Source organism: Phyllobates terribilis, unplaced genomic scaffold, assembly GCF_046119375.1.
Source record: "Phyllobates terribilis strain yellow unplaced genomic scaffold, ASM4611937v1 Scaffold_8__6_contigs__length_399053987, whole genome shotgun sequence".
Lineage (NCBI taxonomy): Eukaryota > Metazoa > Chordata > Amphibia > Anura > Dendrobatidae > Phyllobates > Phyllobates terribilis.
Genome location: NW_027362768.1, coordinates 344,120,242 through 344,147,072, shown reverse-complemented (window position 1 = coordinate 344,147,072; position 26,831 = coordinate 344,120,242). Strand labels below are relative to the sequence as shown.

General features: G+C 53.1%; 1 protein-coding gene across 1 annotated transcript; it reads right to left on the bottom strand.

Moving 5' to 3' along the window:
- Positions 1-120: 120 nt before the first annotated feature.
- On the bottom strand, positions 121-19,220 carry ARL6IP5 (ARF like GTPase 6 interacting protein 5). The gene is made up of 3 exons (XM_073644724.1): positions 18,980-19,220; positions 4,780-4,997; positions 121-4,412 (listed from the first exon to the last, which is right to left on the bottom strand). Exons 1-3 carry the CDS (start codon positions 19,198-19,200, stop codon positions 4,240-4,242), a joined length of 612 nt encoding a protein of 203 aa, XP_073500825.1. The 5' UTR covers positions 19,201-19,220; the 3' UTR covers positions 121-4,239.
- Between the last annotated feature and the right edge of the window lie 7,611 nt (positions 19,221-26,831).

The following is a 26,831-nucleotide window of genomic DNA, read 5'->3' as shown; positions in this document are numbered from 1 at the left end:
TCAGCCCCAGCTCAGGAGGGGCCTCGGACATCTACCTTCCTAGGTACGCCACTGTAGAGACATCCGGCAGCAATTGACTACCACAATATAAAAAGAAAATAAAAACACCCAAAACTCCAGTTTTTGTCAGGTTTCAGTTTATTGGTAAGTTGCTTCTCATTTCCAAGCTTCCATACACGTGTGAAATATTGCACTGATACTAGACTTTACTCATGCATAGCTGCTAGAAGTGCTAGTTTTTCTCGTCACCATTGAGTCAGTAACGCCTCGGCCCTAGGTAATACTACAAGACCATATTATGTACAGAAAAGGTGTAGAACAAGAAGAAAATCCCTTGTATGCAAATCAATAAGAGCAAGCCGCTCGGAATGCAGAAGTCTTAAAGGAGCAGTCCGAGACTGAAAAGAAAAGGTCAGCTTCCTAGTGTTTCCCAGCGCCATACATCGCATAGTGGTTGTGAATGGTACTGCAAGCATTCTGATACAATGAAAGGGTGGGAGCTTGCAGTACCCTTCATGGCCACTAAACCATGTCATGAGCTCCTTCGATCAATAGGTGTCAGGAGTCTGGTCCACATGGATCCGCTACTGAAGACCTGTCCCTTTAAGTGGGCTATCAAAATTAAAGTCCCAAAAAGCTCGCTTAAATCCCACTTGAGTTTTCCATTCTTGCCTAAAGTTTTTGGGTGTAGAATAATCCCACCCTGGGTAGAGGGGATTGCCGCTAGGAAATCTAGCACTGAATCATAAAGACAAAGTTCACACAGCAGGGTTTTTTTTTTGCGTATTTCAAGCAGAAACCCTTCAGGAAATTACTTTTTGAGGGATTTTTTTTTTCCTGCGAAGAGTTCTTTTTGCAGCCTGCCTAGTTTTGGTGATGTTTCTTTCAGAGGGTGCACTTTTCTTTTTTACCAGGTATTTGTCAAAACCTCTTCAGGACAAAAAAAAACCCCAAAACTTAAAACTTGTCATATGAACAGCAAAGTGGATTTCTTTTAGAAAGGTATAGGAAGAATTGGAGGAATTTGGAGTGGATATGCAAAAAAAAAAAAAAAAACGCTAAAAACTTCAATGTGAACACTGCTGTATTAAAAGAAAAAAAAAAAAAAAGGTGGTGGTCTGGGGGGGAAACAGTATTCTTAAAACCATGCACATTTATAAAAAAGTTAGTATTTTTTTAGAAAAGGTCTGCTGTTTGGGATGAAAAAGACACTATATGGGGGGTATACAGTAGGTTTCCAGAATTTTACATATGGGATCAGAGGAAAAAAGGAAAACCAGGATGTTACTTAGAAGCCCTATTAACAGGTCCGACACGCAATGGCACCCACTCCCCGCTGCTCAAGGAGAAGTTCTATGGGGGCAAAAGGAAAAAAAGAGTGGGTGGTCTTTTAAAAAAAAAAAAGAGTTTCCAAGGAGGAAAACTTATCAGTGGTGAAGCAGGAATGACAGCAGTGAAAAAATACATCTCCTTGTCTGCAGAGCATTGCCCATGACATAGGAGTTCCTCCTGGGATGGTCAGCTGAGGACCGCCCCCGAGGATCAGCATTTTTTGGACTTTGCTGTACTCAGCAGGTTAGTGGTCCTTGTTGGATTTTGAGCGACAAGACGTAGATTAGACTAATGTGACCTACCGCAGACATGATGCTGCAAAAGCAGAGAGGTAGCATAATGGAGAAGCCATGGTTATGAGAAGATTTTTTTTTTTTTTTTTTTTTACATTCCTAGTAGATAAAGCGTCAAATAAAAGACATAGATACAAATCCCCAGGTCCCCTGTCCTACCCAAAGGGTTCCCTCAACTATAAAAGTCTCACCCCTCTCCACCAGCAGAGACAAGCCCCTATGGGAGCAGCAATGGTGACCAAGTGACAAACACAGAAAGGCAGTTTCCTAGTTTTTCCAGCACTCTCTAAATCTTAAAAGGGGGTCACCCATTACTTAAATTCTTTAATCCCCCATGTAAAAGAAAACAGTCAATGGTCACAATTCTCTCACAAGTGCAGGATGGGGTGTAGGGAGGGAGAGGGGGGGGGTGGCGTTCGGAGTATAAGGTTTTGTTTTTTTTTCCATTATTTTACATAGGGAACTATAGAATTTAAGAAGGACGTTGTTTAACTCAAACAGTGGAAGAAAAAACTAAAGAACCCCAGAATCCACCCAACTCCACTAAACAAGAAGAGATGAGGCCAGTGGCTCGAAGGCCGAGGCCAAGGAGTGGTAATTGTGGCATCATCATCTCATTCGATCCGTTGGAGATTGGCAGTGCGGATACTTTTCCAAAAATGCCTCCCTTTTGTGAAGTTTTTAAACCCCTTTAAATACTCCTTTTGGACAAAGTGACCCCCTTGAAGGTTATCACTCCAGGGCGCTACAGAATGGCCGACTGCTCCACCATTAGCGGGGACGCACGAGACCTTCAACATTAGGAAAATTAGTCGTACACCCCAATCTTATTTTCTATACACTTTTACAGAACCAGTGTCAGTCAGGGAAGGAGAGAGTTACAGAGAACGAGCGGCCCCCCGACCCCAGTCATGATCCGGCCAGTCCCCAGTTTGTCAGAGCATGCTGGGACTTATATTTTCAGAGAGGACCACCCTGCCATATTTAGTGCAAACAAAAAAAATGGTTAAAGCTCAAATTGATGGTTTCTAAGGATTTGCATAGACTTTGCCTTATTCATGTACAAAAATCGCAGGAAAATATATATTAGGATAAATATAATTAGAAATAATAAATATGAAACAAAAATGGGAGAAAGATAAATATGTAGAGCAACGAACAATCGTCCAAGATTGGAAAGGAAAAGGAATGGCAGCTTTTTCTTTTTTTAATACGGGTGTCGGTCCCTCATCGCAGGTCATCGTCCCCATCAGTTCCCTTAAAGGGTGAGCGTTTGTTAAGGCGTCATCTTGCAACCTATCAACTCCGACATCAAAGGCTATAGTGCTTTGTCCATGGGGAACGTTTAGTCGTCAGCTCTATACCTACAGGCTTTTATGGAATTGCTATTTATGCGTCAGTATGAATTGGAGCGCAAAACGCCGATCTGATCGGAAGGAGCGCGGGTGATAAAATGGGTTAATGGGACCCAAGGGCAACACAAAGTTTACTGAAGAGGACCAGATGTGGGCAATGATTGTTGGGCAATGTGTGTGTTCATTAACGCCGACAGCCTCTGGGCTTTACATGGCGACTCCGGATCTCAAATTTGCCTTCGCTAATAAAAGTGAACCCGCAGGAGATTATCCGGCGCTGGTGATGCCCGGCACCAGCCCATCTGTCCCAATAGACCACTCTCTGCCGAATCTGTAAACACTTAGGGTCCACTTACTCAAACAGGCTCACGGTAAAATATCCCATTTACACAAACCGGACGCTCGGTCTGTAATAGATCCTCCATTGTGGTCGGCAGCACGAATCCTGGTTACACAGGACGATGTGCTGCCGAAAATGTTACATTTTTAAGCCCACTTAATCATTTCACCTGACGAACAAGAGACATTTTGCTCAATCGTCGTCGGGAGAGTGCAAGATAATTGTGAAACGTGCAGTTGTAAAAACACTCATACATGACAATACTGCAGTGTAAATGTCCCTTTTGCTATTGTTTATGGCCGGTTTAAGACAAGGTCCGAATTACTTTGCACTCGGACACTCATTTTTTTCCTCTTCAATAAACTTTATTTGCACAGTGGTCACTATTTTTTTTTGTAACAGACGCAGTAAAGTGCAATGAAAGAATATCATATAGGGGGCTTTGTCATAGAGGTAAAACGAAAACCCCACAAAAACTGAATTTTAAAATAGACATATGACCCCCTACAAAAATGGGCGTTCCTCTGTACCGGCAAAAATTAACATTTCCATGACCTGATAATACTTTTTTTTTTTTAGGGTGGTAAGAGGGGGGTTCGTGACACCTGACTGAGTGGAGTGGTCCTCCCTATATCTCTAAGACCACACAAGAGGGTGTGTCGGTAGGTTTTACTATAAGATACTTAAAAAAAAAAAAAAAGCAGCTGACCCCATTGTAGAGATAGTAGCGGGGTAACCACATCACACACCGTACAAAAGAAAAATCAGGTCTCTGTGTTGGACCGACAGGATAGGGGGGAGGAAAGATGGCAGTGAGGTGCTGCCCCCAATACACACAACTGAAACAAAGATAACCTCAGATGGTACATGACGGAGGAGCGTAGGGTTCTGTAGGGGGAGAGGTCGGGGACGCTCGTGCTCATTCCTTCACTTTATTTATGACGGCAGCAATTTTTGCAAAGTTTTCCTCCTGTTGTTCCAGGGCTTCCAGTACAATCCCCATCGGAGTCTTCTTTAAGCCGACGCTTTCGATTTTGTTCTCCACCTTGTTCTTTACGTTGCGGAGCCTCAGAGAAGCGTGGACGAACATCACTAGTGGGCAAGAAAATAGGAAGACAAGGTTAACGACAGCTACATTAGATCACGTCTTCAACCTTGGCAAGTCCGCTTTATATTTTAAGGGATTGTTTCAAGAAGACCACACTATACCCTCCCCATTATAAGAGGCTCTGAGCAGTCCTGGACAACCCCTTTAAGAACTAGTTTAATTAGTAGCTCGTATGTATAAAATACTGAAATTATGCTTTCCATAGCAAAGTTAAAAGGGAAACTGTTGCCCAAACCGCAGGCAGCATGAATCAGGGGTCAGCTTCCCTTTACGTTTTTATAAATCCACCGGCCATTACGGAAAAAAAATACAACACACTATAAAAAATAAAGTATATAACATACAACTTACATAAAAGTGGGAACGTAATGCCGAACACAAACACCATCACTCCTCCGAACATGGAGATGACGAAGTAGCTGGACAGCATGATGGACATGATGAACAGAGTGGGGTACTGCTTCTTAAATTTACGGAAAATATCCTTATTGTGCGACGTCCACACGAACCCCAGGAAGACCAGGACGACGATGGTGGCACCCAGGAGCATGTTGAGAGGACTCAGAAACCTAAGGCGGAAAACAGAAGAGAAAATGTGAAACCAACAATTCAGCTAATATAGATAACCTCAATTATAAATCAGAAGATAGTAGCAAGAGGTTAAAATATCAATGTTTTATTTGTTTCTAATAAAAACATAGAATTATCACCCAAAAAAGTGCACTGTGCATATAAAACCTCAGATATACATATATGCAACCTGATTAGGAAGACAAACAATACTCCTGGATTTATACCTTTATGAGACCAAGTTATTAAACTGACTGCGCAATTTCCTATTAATATACCCTGCTTCTTACAGCACTTTTTTGGGTGATAATTCTATATGTTTTTATTAGAAACAAATAAAAATGTGAAACCAGAAGGCAATTTAAAGTGGACGTTCACCCATGACATGTGCTCAAAAATCCTGTTAATCCACTTTCTTTTTAAGAGGTTGGACCACATCAGAAAAACAAGGCTGCGTCCTTTCCAACACAGAGTCACACCTGTCCATGAGTTGTGTCTGGTTTTGCAGCTCAGATCCATTACACTAAGGCTGAGCTGTAATACCGGATTCAACCCAAAGGCAGGTGTGGCGCTGTTTCAGGAAGAATGGAGTCAAGTTTTTTTTAATTGTAGTCAACCTTTTCAACATATATATTTTTTTATATGGCTGGCATTAAGGTCAGACGGGCAAATCAGTGTGTCAGAGGATCGATCCTTGGTTGGGCTGAAGTTCTGACTCTATATTGAGCCCAAGGCTCCAACAGAGAACAACCTGGGGGAAAAGTGTTTATAGGTCAAAATAGGCGGCCTGCTTCTACAGCGAGTGCCCCCCCCCCCCCCCAGCTAGAGAGAGAGGTGGCGCCCTGAGCGCTCCAATCCCCCCCCCCTCAGCTAGAGAGAGAGAGAGAGAGGCGGCGCCCTAAACCCCCCCCCCACCACAGCTAGAGAGAGGCGGTGCCCCAACCCCCCCCTCAGCTAGAGAGAGAGGCAGCGCCCCGAGCACCCCAACCCCCCCCCTCAGCTAGAGAGAGGCGGCGCCCCTAGCGCCCCAACACCACCCTCAGCTAGAGAGAGAGGCGGCGCCCCGAGCTCCCCAACCCCACCCTCAGCTAGAGAGAGGCGGCGCCCCGAGCTCCTCAACCCCACCCTCAGCGAGAGAGGCGGCACCCCGAGTGCCCCAACCCCCCCCCCTCAGCTAGAGAGAGAAGCGGCGCCCCGAGTGCCCCAACCCCCCCCCCCCTCAGCTAGAGAGAGAAGCGGCGCCCCGAGTGCCCCAACCCCCCCCCTCAGCTAGAGAGAGGCGGCGCCCCGAGTGCCCCAACCCCCCCCTCAGCTAGAGAGAGAGGCAGCGCCCCGAGTGCCCCAACCCCCCCCCTCAGCTAGAGAGAGAGGCAGCGCCCCGAGTGCCCCAACCCCCCCCTCAGCTAGAGAGAGAGGCAGCGCCCGAGTGCTCCAACCCCCCCCCCTCAGCTAGAGAGAGAGGCAGCGCCCGAGTGCCCCAACCGCCCCCCTCAGCTAGAGAGAGAGGCAGCGCCCAAAACCCCCCCCTCTCAGCCAGAGAGAGGCGGCGCCCCGAGCGCTCCCCCCCTTTACTAGAGAGAGAGGCGGCGCCCCAACCCCCCCCTCAACTAGAGAGAGTGGCAGCGCCCCAACCCCTCCCCCCAGCTAGAGAGAGTGGCGGCGCCCTGAGGGCCCCTCCCCCCAGCTAGAGAGAGAGGCGGCGCCCCACCTCTCAGCTAGAGAGAGAGGCGGCGCCCCAATCCCCCCCCTCAGCTAGAGAGAGAGAGGCGGCGCCCCGAGCGCCCCAACCCCCCCCTCAGCTAGAGAGAGAGAGGCGGCGCCCCGAGCGCCCCAACCCCCCCCCTCAGCTAGAGAGAGAGAGGCGGCGCCCCGAGCGCCCCAACCCCCCCCCTCAGCTAGAGAGAGAGGCGGCGCCCCGAGCGCCCCAACCCCCCCTTCAGCTAGAGAGAGAAGCGGCGCCCCGAGCGCCCCAACCCCCCCTTCAGCTAGAGAGAGAAGCGGCGCCCCGAGCACCCCAAACCCCCCCCCCCTCAGCTAGAGAGAGAAGCGGCGCCCCGAGCACCCCAAACCCCCCCCCCTCAGCTAGAGAGAGAGGCAGCGCCCGAGTGCCCCAACCCCCCCCCCTCAGCTAGAGAGAGAGGCAGCGCCCGAGTGCCCCAACCGCCCCCCTCAGCTAGAGAGAGAGGCAGCGCCCAAAACCCCCCCCTCTCAGCCAGAGAGAGGCGGCGCCCCGAGCGCTCCCCCCCTTTACTAGAGAGAGAGGCGGCGCCCCAACCCCCCCCTCAACTAGAGAGAGTGGCAGCGCCCCGAGCGCCCCAACCCCTTCCCCCAGCTAGAGAGAGTGGCGGCGCCCTGAGGGCCCCTCCCCCCAGCTAGAGAGAGAGGCGGCGCCCTGAGGGCCCCTCCCCCCAGCTAGAGAGAGAGGCGGCGCCCCACCTCTCAGCTAGAGAGAGAGGCGGCGCCCCAATCCCCCCCCTCAGCTAGAGAGAGAGAGGCGGCGCCCCGAGCGCCCCAACCCCCCCCCTCAGCTAGAGAGAGAGAGGCGGCGCCCCGAGCGCCCCAACCCCCCCCCTCAGCTAGAGAGAGAGAGGCGGCGCCCCGAGCGCCCCAACCCCCCCTTCAGCTAGAGAGAGAAGCGGCGCCCCGAGCGCCCCAACCCCCCCTTCAGCTAGAGAGAGAAGCGGCGCCCCGAGCACCCCAAACCCCCCCCCCCCCTCAGCTAGAGAGAGAAGCGGCGCCCCGAGCACCCCAAACCCCCCCCCCTCAGCTAGAGAGAGAAGCGGCGCCCCGAGCACCCCAAACCCCCCCCCTCAGCTAGAGAGAGAAGCGGCGCCCCGAGCACCCCAAACCCCCCCCCTCAGCTAGAGAGAGAAGCGGCGCCCCGAGCACCCCAAACCCCCCCCCCCCCTCAGCTAGAGAGAGAAGCGGTGCCCCGAGCGCCCCAACCCCCCCCCCTCAGCTAGAGAGAGAGGCGGCGCCCTGAGCGCCCCAACCCCCCCCCCTCAGCTAGAGAGGCGGCGCCCTGAGCGCCACAACCCCCCTCAGCTAGAGAGAGAGGCGGCGCCCTGAGCGCCCCAACCCCCCCCCCCTCAGCTAGAGAGAGAGGCGGCGCCCTGAGCGCCCCAACCCCCCCCCCCCTCAGCTAGAGAGAGAAGCGGCGCCCTGAGCGCCCCAACCCCCCCCCCCTCAGCTAGAGAGAGAGGCGGCGCCCTGAGCACCCCAACCCCCCCCCCTCAGCTAGAGAGAGAGGCGGCGCCCCGAGCTCCCCAACCCCACCCTCAGCTAGAGAGAGGCGGCGCCCCGAGCTCCTCAACCCCACCCTCAGCGAGAGAGGCGGCACCCCGAGTGCCCCAACCCCCCCCTCAGCTAGAGAGAGAGGCAGCGCCCCGAGTGCCCCAACCCCCCCCTCAGCTAGAGAGAGAGGCAGCGCCTGAGTGCCCCAACCCCCCCCCTCAGCTAGAGAGAGAGGCAGCGCCCGAGTGCCCCAACCGCCCCCCTCAGCTAGAGAGAGGCAGCGCCCAAAACCCCCCCCTCTCAGCCAGAGAGAGGCGGCGCCCCGAGCGCTCCCCCCCTTTACTAGAGAGAGAGGCGGCGCCCCAACCCCCCCCCTCAACTAGAGAGAGTGGCAGCGCCCCGAGCGCCCCAACCCCTCCCCCCAGCTAGAGAGAGTGGCGGCGCCCTGAGGGCCCCTCCCCCCAGCTAGAGAGAGAGGCGGCGCCCCACCCCTCAGCTAGAGAGAGGCGGCGCCCCGAGCGCCCCAATCCCCCCCCTCAGCTAGAGAGAGAGAGGCGGCGCCCCGAGCGCCCCAACCCCCCCCTCAGCTAGAGAGAGAGAGGCGGCGCCCCGAGCGCCCCAACCCCCCCCCTCAGCTAGAGAGAGAAGCGGCGCCCCGAGCGCCCCAACCCCCCCCCTCAGCTAGAGAGAGAAGCGGCGCCCCGAGCACCCCAAACCCCCCCCCCTCAGCTAGAGAGAAGCGGCGCCCCGAGCACCCCAAACCCCCCCCCCCTCAGCTAGAGAGAGAAGCGGCGCCCCGAGCACCCCAAACCCCCCCCCCCTCAGCTAGAGAGAGAAGCGGCGCCCCGAGCACCCCAAACCCCCCCCCTCAGCTAGAAAGAGAAGCGGCGCCCCGAGCACCCCAAACCCCCCCCCCTCAGCTAGAGAGAGAAGCGGCGCCCCGAGCACCCCAAACCCCCCCCCTCAGCTAGAGAGAGAAGCGGCGCCCCGAGCACCCCAAACCCCCCCCCCCCTCAGCTAGAGAGAGAAGCGGCGCCCCGAGCACCCCAACCCCCCCCCTCAGCTAGAGAGAGGCGGTGCCCTGAGCGCCCCAACCCCCCCCCCCTCAGCTAGAGAGAGAGGCGGCGCCCTGAGCGCCCCAACCCCCCCCCCTCAGCTAGAGAGGCGGCGCCCTGAGCGCCACAACCCCCCTCAGCTAGAGAGAGAGGCGGCGCCCTGAGCGCCCCAACCCCCCCCCCCCCCCTCAGCTAGAGAGAGAGGCGGCGCCCTGAGCACCCCAACCCCCCCGCCTCAGCTAGAGAGAGAGGCGGCGCCCCGAGCTCCCCAACCCCACCCTCAGCTAGAGAGAGGCGGCGCCCCGAGCTCCTCAACCCCACCCTCAGCGAGAGAGGCGGCACCCCGAGTGCCCCTACCCCCCCCTCAGCTAGAGAGAGAAGCGGCGCCCCGAGTGCCCCAACCCCCCCCCTCAGCTAGAGAGAGAGGCGGTGCCCCGAGAGCCCCAACCCCCCCCCTCAGCTAGAGAGAGGCAGCGCCCCGAGTGCCCCAACCCCCCCCCCCTCAGCTAGAGAGAGAGGCAGCGCCCCAAGTGCCCCAACCCCCCCCTCAGCTAGAGAGAGAGGCAGCGCTCCAAGTGCCCCAACCCCCCCCCCCCTCAGCTAGAGAGAGAGGCAGCGCCCCGAGTGCCCCAACCCCCCCCCCCTCAGCTAGAGAGAGAGGCAGCGCCCAAAACCCCCCCCTCTCAGCTAGAGAGAGGCGGCGCCCCGAGCGCTCCCCCCCTTTACTAGAGAGAGGCGGCGCCCCAACCCCCCCCTCAACTAGAGAGAGTGACAGCGCCCCGAGCGCCCCAACCCCTCCCCCCAGCTAGAGAGAGAGGCGGCGCCCTGAGGGCCCCTCCCCCCAGCTAGAGAGAGAGGCGGCGCCCCGAGCGCCCCACCCCTCAGCTAGAGAGAGGCGGCGCCCCGAGCGCCCCACCCCTCAGCTAGAGAGAGAGGCGGCGCCCCACCCCTCAGCTAGAGAGAGAGGCGGCGCCCCGAGCACCCCAACCCCCCCCCCCCTCAGCTAGAGAGAGAGGCGGCGCCCCGAGCGCCCCACCCCTCAGCTAGAGAGAGAGGCGGCGCCCCGAGCGCCCCAACCCCCCCCCCCTCAGCTAGAGAGAGAGAGGCGGCGCCCTGAGAGCCCCAACCCCCCCCTCCTCAGCTAGAGAGAGAGGCGGCACCCTGAGCGCCCCAACCCCCCCCCCTCCTCAGCTAGAGAGAGAGGCGGCACCCTGAGCGCCCCAACCCCTCCCCTCCTCAGCTAGAGAGAGAGGCGGCACCCTGAGCGCCCTAACCCCCCCCTCCTCAGCTAGAGAGAGAGGCGGCACCCTGAGTACCTCAACCCCCCCCTCAGCTAGAGAGAGAGGCGGCACCCTGAGTACCCCAACCCCCCCCTCAGCTAGAGAGAGGTGGCGCCCTGAGCGCCCCAAACCCCCCCCCTCAGCTAGAGAGAGGTGGCACCCTGAGCACCACAGGCCCCCCTCAGCTAGAGAGAGGCGGCACCCTGAGCGCCCCAACCTCCCCCCCTCAGCTAGAGAGGCGGCACCCTGAGCGCCCCAAACTCCCCCCCTCAGCTGGAGAGAGAGGCGGCGCCCTGCGTGAGCCAACCCCCCCTCAGCCAGAGAGAGGCGGCGCCCCAGTCATTCCCTCCACCAGAGAAAGGCGGCACCTCAGTCATTCCCTCCAAAGAGAGAGGCGACGCCCTGCGCAAACCAACTTTTCTACGCCAGAGCAGCACCACCCTCTGCGTCCCGACTCCCCTCTGCCATGGCGGCAGGAACTTTTTAAGCAGTTTGCACTACAGATTCTTCGGTGGTCTTGGACCAGACGGCCTAAAGCTTCACTCCTCATGAGTATCAATACGCCACAGGCGCCCCATTACCCTGTCGCCGGATCACCGGTTGTCCTTCCTCGTCTTCTAATGGTATAACCCTCTCACATGTCCTGCGGTTTTATAGATCCTCCGTCAGTCATCCAGACATCACATTTCGGCCCTCGCCAGCGTCACTCATCTCTTTACTTTTGCTCGTTTTCCCGCTTCCATCCCATCAACATCAAGGACTGACTGTCCATTCGCCGCCTCTATGTCCCAGCACTGAGTGGTTTTATTGTTATGCCTGATCAGTGGATTATATACATATAATAACGAGAGCATATATCAGAGGTGCAGCCGCTCCCTGGATCCCCCCGCAGCCTCCAGAACTCTTTACATTACTCCAGCCTCCACCTGCTCAGCTCACTCCATCATTACTTGGCCGCTTTCCTCCACAGGCAGCGAACAGCAGATCCGAGGTTGGACGTAATAAGCACCGAGCTAAATATAGCCGACAAATAGCTTCTTAGAACAGCCTGGAAAAAGTGAATATCATCAAGGCCGCAGGAACAGAACGTTAACAGATGTGCGCTCACACGGCCAACACCCAAAAGTGAACAGGGGAAAGCTGCGCAAGAGCCGGCGCCGAGCACAAATGCTGTAGGGCCGTGATCTCCAAACACAACTGCAACGCTACACATACCAAGAAATAACTCAGAACATGTGGATTTACAGTCGGTGTCTTTGTCCACAGCTGAATTCCAAATTCAGGAGGTTTCAGAGCTAAAATCTCTCCGCTTCCAGCAGGTAGGATAAGGTTATGAGGCCATGGACAATTGATGTGGCTGTTGGACCAAGCACCTATGAATCTTTCAACTCTTTATGTTAGGCACTGTTGGAGAAACTAAGCTATTCCATCAGGGCATGGGTAACTGCAAACTTGCTGACTGTTTTCAATGATGACCTGCAGCTATGCCCCCCTGCCACCAATCCCAACTTCCCCTGTATGACTGGAGCAGCAGTGAGCATGTGCGACAATTCCGCCTACATACAGTCATGGCCAAAAGTATTGAGAATGAGACAAATAGTAATTTTTCCAAAGTTTACTGCTTCATTTTTTGTAATGGCAATTTGCATATACTCCTGAATGTCAAAGAGTGATCAGCTTAACAGCAATTACTGTACTTGCAAAGTCAATATTTGCCCAGAAAATGAACTTTAACCCCCAAAACACATTTCAACATCATTGCAGTCCTGCCTTAAAAGGAGCAGCTAACATCGTTTTAGTGATTGATCCATTAACACAGGTGTGGGTGTTGATGAGGACAGGGCTGGCGATCAGTCATGATTAAGTAAGAATGACATCACTGGACACTTTAAAAGGAGGCTGGTTCTTGGTATCATTGTTTCTCTTCAGTTAACCATGGTTATCTCTAAAGAAACACGTGCAGCCATCATTGCACTGCACAAAAATGGCCTAACAGGGAAGAGTATCGCAGCTACAAAGATTGCACCTCAGTCAACAATCTATCGCATCATCAAGAACTTCAAGGAGAGAGCTTCCATTGTTGTCAAAAAGGCTCCAGGGCGCCCAAGAAAGACCAGCAAGCGCCAGGACCGTATCTTAAAACTGTTTCAGCTGCGGGATCGGACTACCAACAGTGCTGAGCTTGCTCAGGAATGGCAGCAGGCTGGTGTGAGTGCTTCCGCACGCACTGTGAGGCGGAGACTCTTTGAGCAAGGGCTGGTTTCAAGGAGGGCAGCAAAGAAGCCACTTCTCTCCAGAAAAAACATCAGGGACCGGCTGATATTCTGCAAAAGGTACAGGGAGTGGACTGCTGAGGACTGGGGCAAAGTCATTTTCTCTGATGAATCCCCTTTTCGATTGTTTGGGACATCTGGAAAACAGCTTATTCGGAGAAGAAGAGGTGAGCGCTACCACCAGTCTTGTCTCATGCCAACTGTAAAGCATCCTGAAACCATTCATGTGTGGGGTTGCTTCTCAGCCAAGGGAATCGTCTCACTTACAGTCTTGCCTAAAAACACAGCCATGAATAAAGAATGGTACCAGAATGTCCTCCAAGAGCAACTTCTCCCAACCGTCCAAGAGCAGTTTGGCGCCCAACAATGCCTTTTCCAGCATGATGGAGCACCTTGCCATAAAGCAAAGGTGATAACTAAATGGCTCATGGAACAAAACATAGAGATTTTGGGTCCATGGCCTGGAAACTCCCCAGATCTTAATCCCATTGAGAACTTGTGGTCAATCATCAAGAGACGGGTGGACAAACAAAAACCAACAAATTCTGGCAAAATGCAAGCATTGATTATGCAAGAATGGACTGCTATCAGTCAGGATTTGGTCCAAAAGTTGATTGAGAGCATGCCAGGGAGAATTACAGAGGTCTTGAAGAAGAAGGGGCAACACTGCAAATATTGACTTGCTGCATTAACTCATTCTAACAGTCAATATAACCTATTGGTACTCATAATATGATTGCAATTATATTTCTGTATGTGATATAAACATCAGACAAACACTAATAAAAACCAGAGGCCAGCAGATCATGTGAAAATATAATTTTGGTGTCATTCTCGAAACTTTTGACCATGACTGTACAGTAAATAGAGCAGTGGTCGCACATGCTCACTTCAACCCTATTCAAACTGAGCTCCCTATTCTCAGGATTAGTGGAGGTCTCAGTGTTTTGACTCCCACTAATTACACATTTATCATTATCTATCCTGTGGATTGATGATATGCTTTTATTGGGGACAACCCCTGTGGGGGCACAGGGGTCTCCCGTGGGCAGAATACTACTCAGACAACACAGGGTGAGGGTAAAACAGTGTGGCAATACTTTATTGGACCACCAAACATATAGAACAGTCCCAGCAAAATACCCAAGATGGTGCAAAATTAGAGTCTCACCCTTCCGCTGACTCGCCGGGATTAGAGCAACAGTGACTCCGGGGCTTCCAGGGCCAACCACCCCTACCAATGGCACTCCACTTTTGGCGGAAACCCACAGAGAGGAGTTAATGACAAGTTTAGGAAGCTGACAAAACATTGAGGCACGTGTCCAGGTGATCGGATGGTCCCAACCTGGCACCTCCAAACGTCTCCATGGGGCCAGGCGACCGGATGGTCCCAACATCTCCATGGGGCCAGACGACTGGATGGTCCCAACCTGGCTCCTCCAAAGGTCTCCATGGGGCCAGGCGACCAGTTGGTCCTAACCTGGTTTCTCCGAATGTACCCATGGGACCAGGTGACCAGAGGGTCACAATCCTGGCTTCCCCAAACATCTACATGGAGCCAGGCGACTGGATGGTCCCAACCTGGTTTATCCAAACGAATCCCTGGGGTCAGGTGACTGGAGGGTCACAATCCTGGCTTCCCCAAACGTGTCCATCGGTTCAGTGATATTCAATTGAACAGATGTGTGTTCTTCCAGCTGGGGCCGGGGTCCCCTAAGCTGACATTCTGTAGAGTCAAATCTGTGTCTTTTTTGATGGAGCCATGTGTCCTGGTTGCTGTTCTGAAGAGTCTCTCGTGGCTCTGATTTTGTTAAGTCCCTCTCATCATCCACAGGTCAGGGGCGGAAGGTGATAGGGGATCATCTCTCATTGTTTGAGCATTTAATTAATTTGCATAGTTTGCCCTTCACTGCTCTGCAGGTCAACAAGCTGCAAGGACTTATATAATGGCAATCAACATATTTAGCAAACATCCATTGTTCAATGAACTTGCATTTCTGTCTTGCAAAGATAGCAGTATAATAAAATGTAGGAGCTGATATAAGAGTTAAACGGCAGCCATTCAACAATTTACAAATATAAGTTCAACCCACAAGAAGAGTCAACATTGAGACCCATGACTAATAGTTCATGTGTCTTGACCTACTGAAAATAGACATCTGTATAATTAAGATTAAATACTGTGTTGTCACAACTCCTTTAAGTTGAACAGGGCGACAATAACACAATCAAGACAGTCCTAACCAATCCCTTTAAGGACTTGATTTTTCCTTTAGCCTTTCCTGTTAATATTAGGGAGGCTGGCAGGAATACGGTGCTATATTTGCCTCTCCGGGGATGACCCTCTAAGCTTTACAGCACGGATTAGGAAGGTTGCCAGGGATCACGGGTGGCATGAAAGGATTCCCGGGCTTTGCCAATCGCTATTGATTGCATCCGTTTCCAAGATCCCTAGTGAAAACTTAAAGTAAAAAAGGAGCGAAGTGACGCGAGACGCCCTGACAACACACAAACTAACATCAAACAAGGCCGTGGGTGTCCGACCCTGGCACTACTGATGGCAATGATAGGGCAGCGGAGGGGATATTTCAGGTGTGATGAGCGATCACTAATAGTGTGATAAATGGCAGCAGGGGGCACTGCGAGGCCTGAATATGGTATAATATCCAGGGATTTATTATCCGGCGCAGTTAGCTATAAACAACCCCTCGTTATATGCCAGAGGCAACGAAGCGCGATATCAGCTCATCAACATCCACCCAGGGTCCAAATCTAACCAGTACCGAATGCAGAAAGCTGATGGTCATCAAAGCCCCCCCATAACACTGCCCAGAGCAGACAATGGTGCGGGCTGTCCCCATTGGAGCACCCATGCCGCAGCACCACGTAAACTAGTGCCTACTGAACAGTATATAGAACTATGCGACATTACAGCAGTGCCCGTAGAGTCACGGCAACATAGATTTAGATGGGTTTTATAGGACACTGTCCTGATTATTTCATCTTAGGATCAGAGGGAGTCTCATATCAGAGACCCCCAAAATGCACTTTCTGATACCCTGTACTCAAGTGAATGGGCTGTAGTACCCGGCACTGATGTACAGGCATTGCAGTGCCTTGATAAAACAAGGAGCCCTTTTTTTTTTTTTTTTTTTTTTCACTGATCATTGGGGTTCTAGGATCAGTTCCCCTCGATCCAATAAGACAGGACATTAGTAGGAAATTTATTATACCCCATTAATAGATAATGTTGCATCACTTAAAATGTACCAATCACAGTACCCCAATAATATACAGAACTTTTCTATACAGCCCTGTACTGCCCAAATCCAAGGCACGAAAGCGACAGCATGTTCACAAAATGATTTTTTTTTTTAAACATGGATTTGAGAGCCGATTCGGCTCAAAATTTTTTTTGTTTTTTTTTCCTTTTTTAAAAGCAAAGATTCTGCACCAAGAACCACATAAAAAATGCTACAAATTGTGCAACCAACAAGCTTTCCATTCATTTGAATGAGAAAATTGCACAGGAAAAAAAGTGCGTTAATGTAGTAGAGAGAGTCATGTCAAGTCTTTGTTGCGTTTCCATGCATAAATCATATTTTTGCAAGATATTTGGAAAAAAGCCATCCCACCAGTACAAGGTGTACCCAAATCGGGATTGTCCTGTCTCTTGTATTAAAACCTCAGGTGTCAAAGTGATGTCAATGTGAATAAGGGCAGAGCAGGATCGGGTCCCGAATATGGATACCCAGCTATGGCTGTGTAGTTGGGAACGTCCCTTTAAATGCAGTGATGACTTCCTGCACCAGAACTGTGGAAATCCTTCCATCAGGCAGAAGCAATCTATGCCTGCCTGTAATAACCTATGTCCTAGTGATGGAAAGCTGGAGAGAAAAATGTCTCCTGGCACAGATTCCCCTCGCTGCCTCCGTTGGTCAGAGCCGTGCAGAAGGAACCATCTGCTCAGTGAGCCATGTATTACTCATCCATTTCCTACAGCCGAGGTGCGGTCCTAAGGACCGAGCCTAAAATACCGCAGGCAGGGACTAAACAATCTGCCAGCAAGTATCACTGCGTCACCCCAACCCGGACGGCAGCGCCGCCGCCGCCGCCTAAAAGTGGAAAACGTGCAAATGCTCAAATGGCACTGGGAATGCTCCCAATAGATAACCCATAGCAAGGTGGCGTATCAACGCTGCAAGTGATTGACTGCAGCGGTCAATGGTGAAAGAGAAAACCAAAGGGGGGGGGGGCGGCAGATGTGCATGTGCTAAATCATTTTTATATAGTGATATCGGGTCATAAGTTAAATAAAAGAAAGGGGTGAAAAACCCTTCAAAATCTACCGCAGTTTATTGACAGTATGGACACGGCAATTTTGTTTTTGCCACTTGCATTTTTTTTCTAAATGCAGGGTCTTTATTCTCTTAAGATTTTTATATAGGATTTTAAAATACAACAGAACAAAGAAAATATTACAAGATGTAACAAAACTTGTATAAAATAAATAAATATAGCTGGGCCAGAGTATTCAGACAGCTATACAAATCGGTCCAATATCAGGCTGCAACACTCCCAACCCGCGGTCAGTCCGTGCATTGAGGTCTGATCTCGCAAGTCTGCACAAAAAGTCTCTCTTTAAAGGACTTTGCACAAGCACCTCTCACACGGTCGGTAATAACCTCAGAACGGCTATTTAATCCTGACATTAAGCATGTTCTGAGTCCAACTATAGAATGAAATAGCTCATGAGTTCAAGTGTATTTAGTATCTGTCATCCATCCAGCCTGGCCGACTGCAGCTTGTACTGAACAGTGCCAGATCTCAGTAGCAGCGGGGAGGAGAGACATTGAGAACGTCACTGAGGATAGGAGGTCAGAGAGTCAGCAGCAGCAGGGAGGAGGGATACTGAGGAGGTCAGTGAGGATAGGTGGGCAGAGATTCAGTAGCAGCAGGGAGGAGGAGCACTGAGGAGGTTAGTGAGAATAGGTGGGCAGAGATTCAGTAGCAGCAGGGAGGAGGGGCACTGAGGAGGTCAGTGAGGATAGGTGGGCAGAGATTCAGTAGCAGCAGGGAGGAGGAGCACTGAGGAGGTCAGTGAGGATAGGTGGGCAGAGATTCAGTAGCAGCAGGGAGGAGGAGCACTGAGGAGGTCAGTGAGGATAGGTGGGCAGAGATTCAGTAGCAGCAGGGAGGAGGGGAACTGAGGATAGGTGAGCAGAGAGTCAGTAGCAGCAGGAAGGAAAGATACTGAGGAGATCAGTGAGGATAGGTGAGCAGAGTCAGCAGCAGCAGGGAGGAGGGGCACTGAGGAGGTCAGTGAGAATAGGTGGGCAGAGATTCAGTAGCAGCAGGGAGGAGGGGAACTGAGGATAGGTGAGCAGAGAGTCAGTAGCAGCAGGGAGGAGGGACACTGAGGAGGTCAGTGAGGACAGGTGGGCAGATAATCCGTAGCAGCAGGGAGGAGGGACACTGAGGAGCAATCAGGCTAGAGAAATAGAGATTGGGTCAAACTTTCATAAAGAATCTATTTAGTAATGTATGCAGTTTATGATGAAATCTGCCGACAGATCCACTTTAAAACTTGGTAAATCTGTGCTGTCCGGGGCGGTTGTGGGTGTCAGCAGTGTTATAGGCATATACGAGGACCTGTGACCAGTCCAGGAACGGAAGTCAGTAGAGACTGTCAATGATGGACGAGTGAAATTGGCCTTAAAGGGACATTACACATTTTCAGAAGAAAAAAAAATAATAATAATGTCGTAGCCAGGGGACGAGGTGACTAGCCGCATAGAGCCACAGTACTTGTCCCCAGCACAGTGTGGCGCCTGCAGCTAGGAGGCACTATGGGGATCTTAGGCACTCACACCTGAGACCTGTCTGTCCTGTTCTCCAGGATTATGAGACATTTCCATAGTCTTACAGTCTGTGACATATGCTGCCATGCGTCCAACTGCAGAAAACCTACAAGGGATGACGTCTGAGGTCCCATATGGAGCATCACCCACTAGCTGTGTAGAACCACAGGTCCCAGCATGCCCTGTACACGCTGCTGTCCTCATCAGGTGGAGTACCATAGTGCAGGTGCAATGTTACTCCCCTCCCCCCCCTCAGTCGCAGCATCATTCCCACTTACCCCACCAGGCAGACGACGGCCGCCGCCAGCGCCAGGTAGTTGGTCTGGTAGTACAGCAGATTGCTGACGACTCTGTTGTTCCATCTGGAGATGTCTTTGAAATCTGGTCGGCTGAAGCGGTCGGAGCCGGGGAAGAAATCGTCCCAGGCCCGCAGCGGCGCCACCTGCACGTCCATCTTCCTTGCAGCTGAGCCTGTAAACCTCACACAGCGACTGCGCATGCGCGTCAATCTTCTGCAGCCCTGAAGACGTCAATCGGCAGCTCGGGAGAGCATGCGCAGAACATTTTCCAGGTGCGAAGTCGAGCAAACACTAGAGGGCGATGTGACACATGATTAAAGTCGCCATGTTGTGATTGGCAAAGGAATGGCAGTGTGATAAACGATCTATGGATCATGTTCTGCAGCCTGTGAGGCACAAATCCTCAAAATAAGCGACTAGACTGGTGGATCTGATGGCTTTTATATGTTGGAGCATGTGATGAAAGCCGGCCGGTGGGTGCAGCTCTCTGGCGCCCCCTTACCTCTCAGGTCAGTCAAGGTACTGCACCTAGAGAAAGTAGTGCCAGGTAGCTGCAACCAGCGCAGGGAACACGGTAGTGTGTTATCCCTTCAACGTCACTAAACCGTAACGTCACTACACAGCACAACTCGCTAGCGCCCTCTTAGCCTCAGGTCAGTCAAGGAACTGCACCTAGGATAAGCGGTCGCCAGGGAGACTGTCCTGTAACCTACTGGGTATCGGGGCCCTCTGTAGTGAGGGCGGTATATATATCTTCCTTGGCCGCGCCAGGAATATATATATCTGAACCTCCGACCGTCACTACCAGCCTTCCCCAATCCCCAGTTGGTATGCTGCCACCAGTCCCTATTTTAGATATACGCCCAGTCCGTGAATGGGCCTATATCGGGTCAGGAACCAACCCTGGGTAGCGTTTTGGCTTGAGCCGAGCTCACACGGACGTGCGTTCGTTATGCAGAATAAAAGGCAGGCCCACAATTACTTGAGGTAATTGATTATAATAATACACTAGATACACGATATACAACTAAATATACACAGGTATAAGGTCAGGCTAAACTATACAACAATGGAATACAACACACAGAATCACCACAGCATATCAGTTACCGGTTTCTTGATTTTCTTGTGACGCAGGGAGAGGATTCTGCGATCGCAGGCACGGTTCTTTGTTACAGGCTGAGGCCTACCACCGCATGGTCAAACTGCTCCTCCCCTTGGTGGCCTCAGCTGGTGCTCAGATGTTCAGCACACCACTCTTGGGTCAAGACTGACTTGTCTCTTGTCTGTCCTGCTATCTTACCTGCCCTGTCCCGCCCACTGCTGGTGAGGTCAGCTGACTCAGTCTCCACCCTCAGGTCTAACTTCGATCAGAAGCCCAAATTCTATGGAACCCAATAACTTCTTCTGGGATGGTCTCATGATACCCCCAGGGGTTCCCATGGATTCGGGCCGCCGTAACCGACCTTTTGATATCAATTATGATACCATACGGTCCTCAGGAATGGCTCCGCGCTATATCTTGGCTTCCAGAGCACGTACAAACGTCTACCGCGGAGGCTTGTGTGCGCAATGGCTCCGGGACGCCGTGATATTTTTTTATTGGCCCATCCCATGCAACATGCGTGTACTTTTCATGTTTCTATATCTTATGCCTCCATGCTTGTGACAGACAAAGAAACTAGTCCTATGGGACAAATGGTCAGGTACAGATAGACGAAGCACCCCCCCCTGCTGGCTGTGTTTCCTCTCGAAGTCTTTGAAGCTCCTAGCATTCAAGTGTTAAGTAGGCTTCTTATCTTACAGGAGCCTGGATGGGGGGAAACTATCTAGTTGACGTTTTAACAGAAGGTCCCAAGGGTGGGGGCTGCTGAAGTGTGGCCATCCCTGGATATGATTTATCATTACCAAGATGGCGGCTACAGGTTCATCACAGAGCATAAGACACTTATATAGGGGCACTGTGACTGGCACTACTATAGAGGGTACTGTGACCGGCACTAATGTAGGAGGCACTGTGACCGGCACTAATGTAGGGGGCACTGTGACCGGCGCTAATATAGGGGGCGCTGTGACCGGCACTAATATAGGGGGCACTGTGACCGGCGCTAATATAGGGGGCACTGTGACCGGCGCTAATATAGAGGGTACTGTGACCGGCGCTAATATAGGGGGCACTGTGACCGGCACTAATGTAGGAGGCACTGTGACCGGCACTAATGTAGGGGGCACTGTGACCGGCGCTAATATAGGGGGCACTGTGACCGGCACTAATGTAGGGGGCACTGTGACCGGCACTAATGTAGGGGGCACCGTGACCGGCGCTAATATAGGGGGCACTGTGACCGGCGCTAATATAGGGGGCACTGTGACCGGCGCTAATATAGGGGGCACTGTGACCGGCGCTAATATAGAGGGTACTGTGACCGGCGCTAATATAGGAGGCACTGTGATTGGCGCTACTATAGGGGGCACTGTGACCGGCGCTAATATAGGGGGCACTGTGACCGGCGCTAATATAGGGGGCACTGTGACCGGCGCTAATATAGGAGGCACTGTGATTGGCGCTACTATAGGAGGCACTGTGACCGGCGCTACTATAGGAGGCACTGTGACCGGCACTAATATAGGGGGCACTGTGACCGGCACTAATATAGGGGGCACTGTGACCGGCACTAATATAGGAGGCACTGTGACCGGCACTAATATAGGGGGCACTGTGACCGGCACTAATATAGGGGGGGCATTGTGACCGGCACTAATATAGGGGGCACTGTGACCGGCACTAATATAGGAGGCACTGTGACCGGCACTAATATAGGGGGCACTGTGACCGGCGCTACTATAGGAGGCACTGTGACCGGCACTAATATAGGGGGCACTGTGACCGGCACTAATATAGGGGGCACTGTGACCGGCACTAATATAGGGGGCACTGTGACCGGCACTAATATAGGGGGCACTGTGACCGGCACTAATATAGGGGGCACTGTGACCGGCGCTAATATAGGGGGCACTGTGACCGGCGCTACTATAGGAGGCACTGTGACCGGCACTAATATAGGAGGCACTGTGACCGGCACTAATATAGGGGGCACTGTGACCGGCGCTACTATAGGAGGCACTGTGACCGGTACTAATATAGGGGGCACTGTGACCGGCACTAATATAGGGGGCACTGTGACCGGCACTAATATAGGGGGCGCTGTGACCGGCACAACTATAGGGGGCGCTGTGACCGGCACAAATATAGGGGGCGCTGTGACCGGCACTAATATAGGGGGGCACTGTTTCCGGCACTAATATAGGGGGCGCTGTGACCGGCACTAATATAGGGGGGCACTGTGATCGGCACTAATATAGGGGGGCATTGTGACCGGCACTAATATAGGGGGGCACTGTGACCGGCACTAATATAGGGGGGCATTGTGACCGCCACTAATATAGGGCGCACTGTGACCGACACTAATATAGGGGGCACTGTGACCGGCACTAATATAGGGGGCACTGTGACCGACACTAATATAGGGGGCACTGTGACCGGCACTAATATAGGGGGCACTGTGACCCGCACTAATATAGGGGGTACTGTGACCCGCACTACTATGCACTGTGACCGGCACTAATATAGGGGGTACTGTGACCCGCACTAATATAGGGGGGCACTGTGACTGGCACTAATATAGGGGTCACTGTGACCGGCACTAATATAGGGGGCACTGTGACCGGCACTAATATAGGGGGGCACTGTGACCGGCGCTACTATAGGGGGTACTGTGACCGGCACTACTATAGGGGGGCACTGTGACCGGCACTGTGACCGGCACTACTATAGGGGGGCACTGTGACCGGCACTAATATAGGGGGGGCACCGTGACCGGCACTACTATAGGGGGGCACTGTGACCGGCACAAATATTGGAGACGCTTTGACCGGCACTAATATTGGAGACGCTTTGACCGGCACTAATATAGGGGACGCTGTGACCGGCACTAATATAGGGGACGCTGTGACCGGCACTAATATAGGGGGCGCTGTGACCGGCAGTAATATAGGGGACGCTGTGACCGGCAGTAATATAGGGGGGCACTGTGATCGGCACTAATATAGGGGGGCATTGTGACCGGCACTAATATAGGGGGGCACTGTGACCGGCACTAATATAGGGGGGCATTGTGACCGCCACTAATATAGGGCGCACTGTGACCGCCACTAATATAGGGGGCACTGTGACCGGCACTAATATAGGGGGCACTGTGACCGACACTACTATAGGGGGCACTGTGACCGGCACTAATATAGGGGGCACTGTGACCGGCACTAATATAGGGGGGGCATTGTGACCGGCACTAATATAGGGGGCGCTGTGACCGGCACTAATATAGGGGGCATTGTGACCGGCACTAATATAGGGGGCGCTGTGACCGGCACTACTATAGGGGGCGCTGTGACCGGCACAAATATAGGGGGCGCTGTGACCGGCACTAATATAGGGGGCGCTGTGACCGGCACTAATATAGGGGGGCACTGTGACCAGCACTAATATAGGGGGCACTGTGACCGGCACTAATATAGGGGGGCACTGTGATCGGCACTAATATAGGGGGGCATTGTGACCGGCACTAATATAGGGGGGCACTGTGACCGGCACTAATATAGGGGGGCATTGTGACCGCCACTAATATAGGGCGCTCTGTGACCGACACTAATATAGGGGGCACTGTGACCGGCACTAATATAGGGGGCACTGTGACCGACACTAATATAGGGGGCACTGTGACCGGCACTAATATAGGGGGCAATGTGACCCGCACTAATATAGGGGGTACTGTGACCGGCACTACTATGCACTGTGACCGGCACTAATATAGGGGGTACTGTGACCCGCACTAATATAGGGGGGCACTGTGACTGGCACTAATATAGGGGGGCACTGTGACCGGCACTAATATAGGGGGCACTGTGACCGGCACTAATATAGGGGGCACTGTGACCGGCACTAATATAGGGGGGTACTGTGACCGGCACTAATGTAGGGGGGCACTGTGACCGGCGCTACTATAGGGGGCATTGTGACCGGCACTACTATAGGGGGCACTGTGACCGGCACTACTATAGGGGGGCACTGTGACCGGCACTACTATAGGGGGGCACTGTGACCGGCACTAATATAGGGGGCACTGTGACCGGCACTAATATAGGGGGGCACTGTGACCGGCACTAATGTAGGGGGGCACTGTGACCGGCGCTACTATAGGGGGCACTGTGACCGGCACTACTATAGGGGGCACTGTGACCGGCACTACTATAGGGGGGCACTGTGACTGGCACTGTGACCGGCACTACTATAGGGGGGCACTGTGACCGGCACTAATATAGGGGGGCACTGTGACCGGCACTAATGTATGGGGGCACTGTGACCGGCGTTACTATAGGGGGCACTGTGACCGGCACTACTATAGGGGGCACTGTGACCGGCACTACTATAGGGGGGCAATGTGACCGGCACTACTATAGGGGGCCACTGTGACCGGCACAAATATTGGAGACGCTTTGACTGGCACTAATATTGGAGACGCTTTGACCGGCACTAATATAGGGGACGCTTTGACCGGCACTAATATAGGGGACACTGTGACCGGCACTAATATAGGGGACGCTGTGACCGGCACTAATATAGGGGGCGCTGTGACCGGCAGTAATATAGGGGGCGCTGTGACCGGCACTAATATAGGGGGCGCTGTGACCGGCACTAATATAGAGGGCGCTGTGACCGGCACTAATATAGGGGGCGCTGTGACCGGCACTAATATAGGGGGCGCTGTGACCGGCACTAATATAGAGGGCGCTGTGACCGGCACTAATATAGGGGGGCATTGTGACCGGCACTAATATAGGGGGCGTTGTGACCGGCACTAATATAGGGGGCGCTGCGACCGGCACTACTATAGGGGGCGTTGTGACCGGCACTACTCTAGGGGGCACTGTGACCGGCACTACTATAGGGGGCGTTGTGACCAGCACTAATGTAGGGGGCGCTGTGACCGGCACTAATATAGGGGGCGCTGCGACCGGCACTACTATAGGGGGCGTTGTGACCGGCACTAATGTAGGGGGCGCTGTGACCGGCACTAATATAGGGGGCATTGTGACCGGCACTACTCTAGGGGGCACTGTGACCGGCACTAATATAGGGGGCGTTGTGACCGGCACTAATATAGGGGGCGCTGCGACCGGCACTACTATAGGGGGCGTTGTGACCGGCACTAATGTAGGGGGCGCTGTGACCGGCACTAATGTAGGGGGCGCTGTGACCGGCACTAATATAGGGGGCATTGTGACCGGCACTACTCTAGGGGGCACTGTGACCGGCACTACTATAGGGGGCGTTGTGACCGGCACTAATGTAGGGGGCGCTGTGACCGGCACTAATATAGGGGTCATTGTGACCGGCACTACTCTAGGGGGCACTGTGACCGGCACTACTATAGGGGGCACTGTGACCGGCACTAATATAGGTGGCACTGTGACCGGCACTAATATAGGGGGCACTGTGACCGGCACTAATATAGGGGGGGCATTGTGACCGGCACTAATATAGGGGGGGCGCTGTGACCGGCACTAATATAGGGGGCGCCGTGACCGGCACTAATATAGGGGACGCTGTGACCGGCACTAATATAGGGGACGCTGTGACCGGCACTAATATAGGGGGCGCTGTGACCGGCAGTAATATAGGGGGCGCTGTGACCGGCACTAATATAGGGGGCGCTGTGACCGGCACTAATATAGAGGGCGCTGTGACCGGCACTAATATAGGGGGCGCTGTGACCGGCACTAATATAGGGGGCGCTGTGACCGGCACTAATATAGAGGGCGCTGTGACCGGCACTAATATAGGGGGGCATTGTGACCGGCACTAATATAGGGGGCGCTGTGACCGGCACTAATATAGGGGGCGTTGTGACCGTCACTAATATAGGGGGCGCTGCGACCGGCACTACTATAGGGGGCGTTGTGACCGGCACTAATGTAGGGGGCGCTGTGACCGGCACTAATATATGGGGCATTGTGACCGGCACTACTCTAGGGGGCACTGTGACCGGCACTAATATAGGGGGCACTGTGACCGGCACTAATATAGGGGGCACTGTGACCGGCACTAATATAGGGGGGCATTGTGACCGGCACTAATATAGGGGGGGCGCTGTGACCGGCACTAATATAGGGGGCGCTGTGACCGGCACTAATATAGGGGGCATTGTGACCGGCACTAATATAGGGGGCACTGTGACCGGCACTACTATAGGGGGCACTGTGACCGGCACTAATATAGGGGGCACTGTGACCGGCACTAATATAGGGGGGCATTGTGACCGCCACTAATATAGGGCGCACTGTGACCGACACTAATATAGGGGGCACTGTGACCGGCACTAATATAGGGGGCACTGTGACCGACACTACTATAGGGGGCACTGTGACCGGCACTAATATAGGGGGCACTGTGACCGGCACTAATATAGGGGGGGCACTGTGACCGGCACTAATATAGGGGGCATTGTGACCGGCACTAATATAGGGGGCGCTGTGACCGGCACTAATTTAGGGGGCGCTGTGATCGGCACTACTATAGGGGGCGCTGTGACCGGCACAAATATAGGGGGCGCTGTGACCGGCACTAATATAGGGGGCGCTGTGACCGGCACTAATATAGGGGGGCACTGTGACCAGCACTAATATAGGGGGCACTGTGACCGGCACTAATATAGGGGGGCACTGTGATCGGCACTAATATAGGGGGGCATTGTGACCGGCACTAATATAGGGG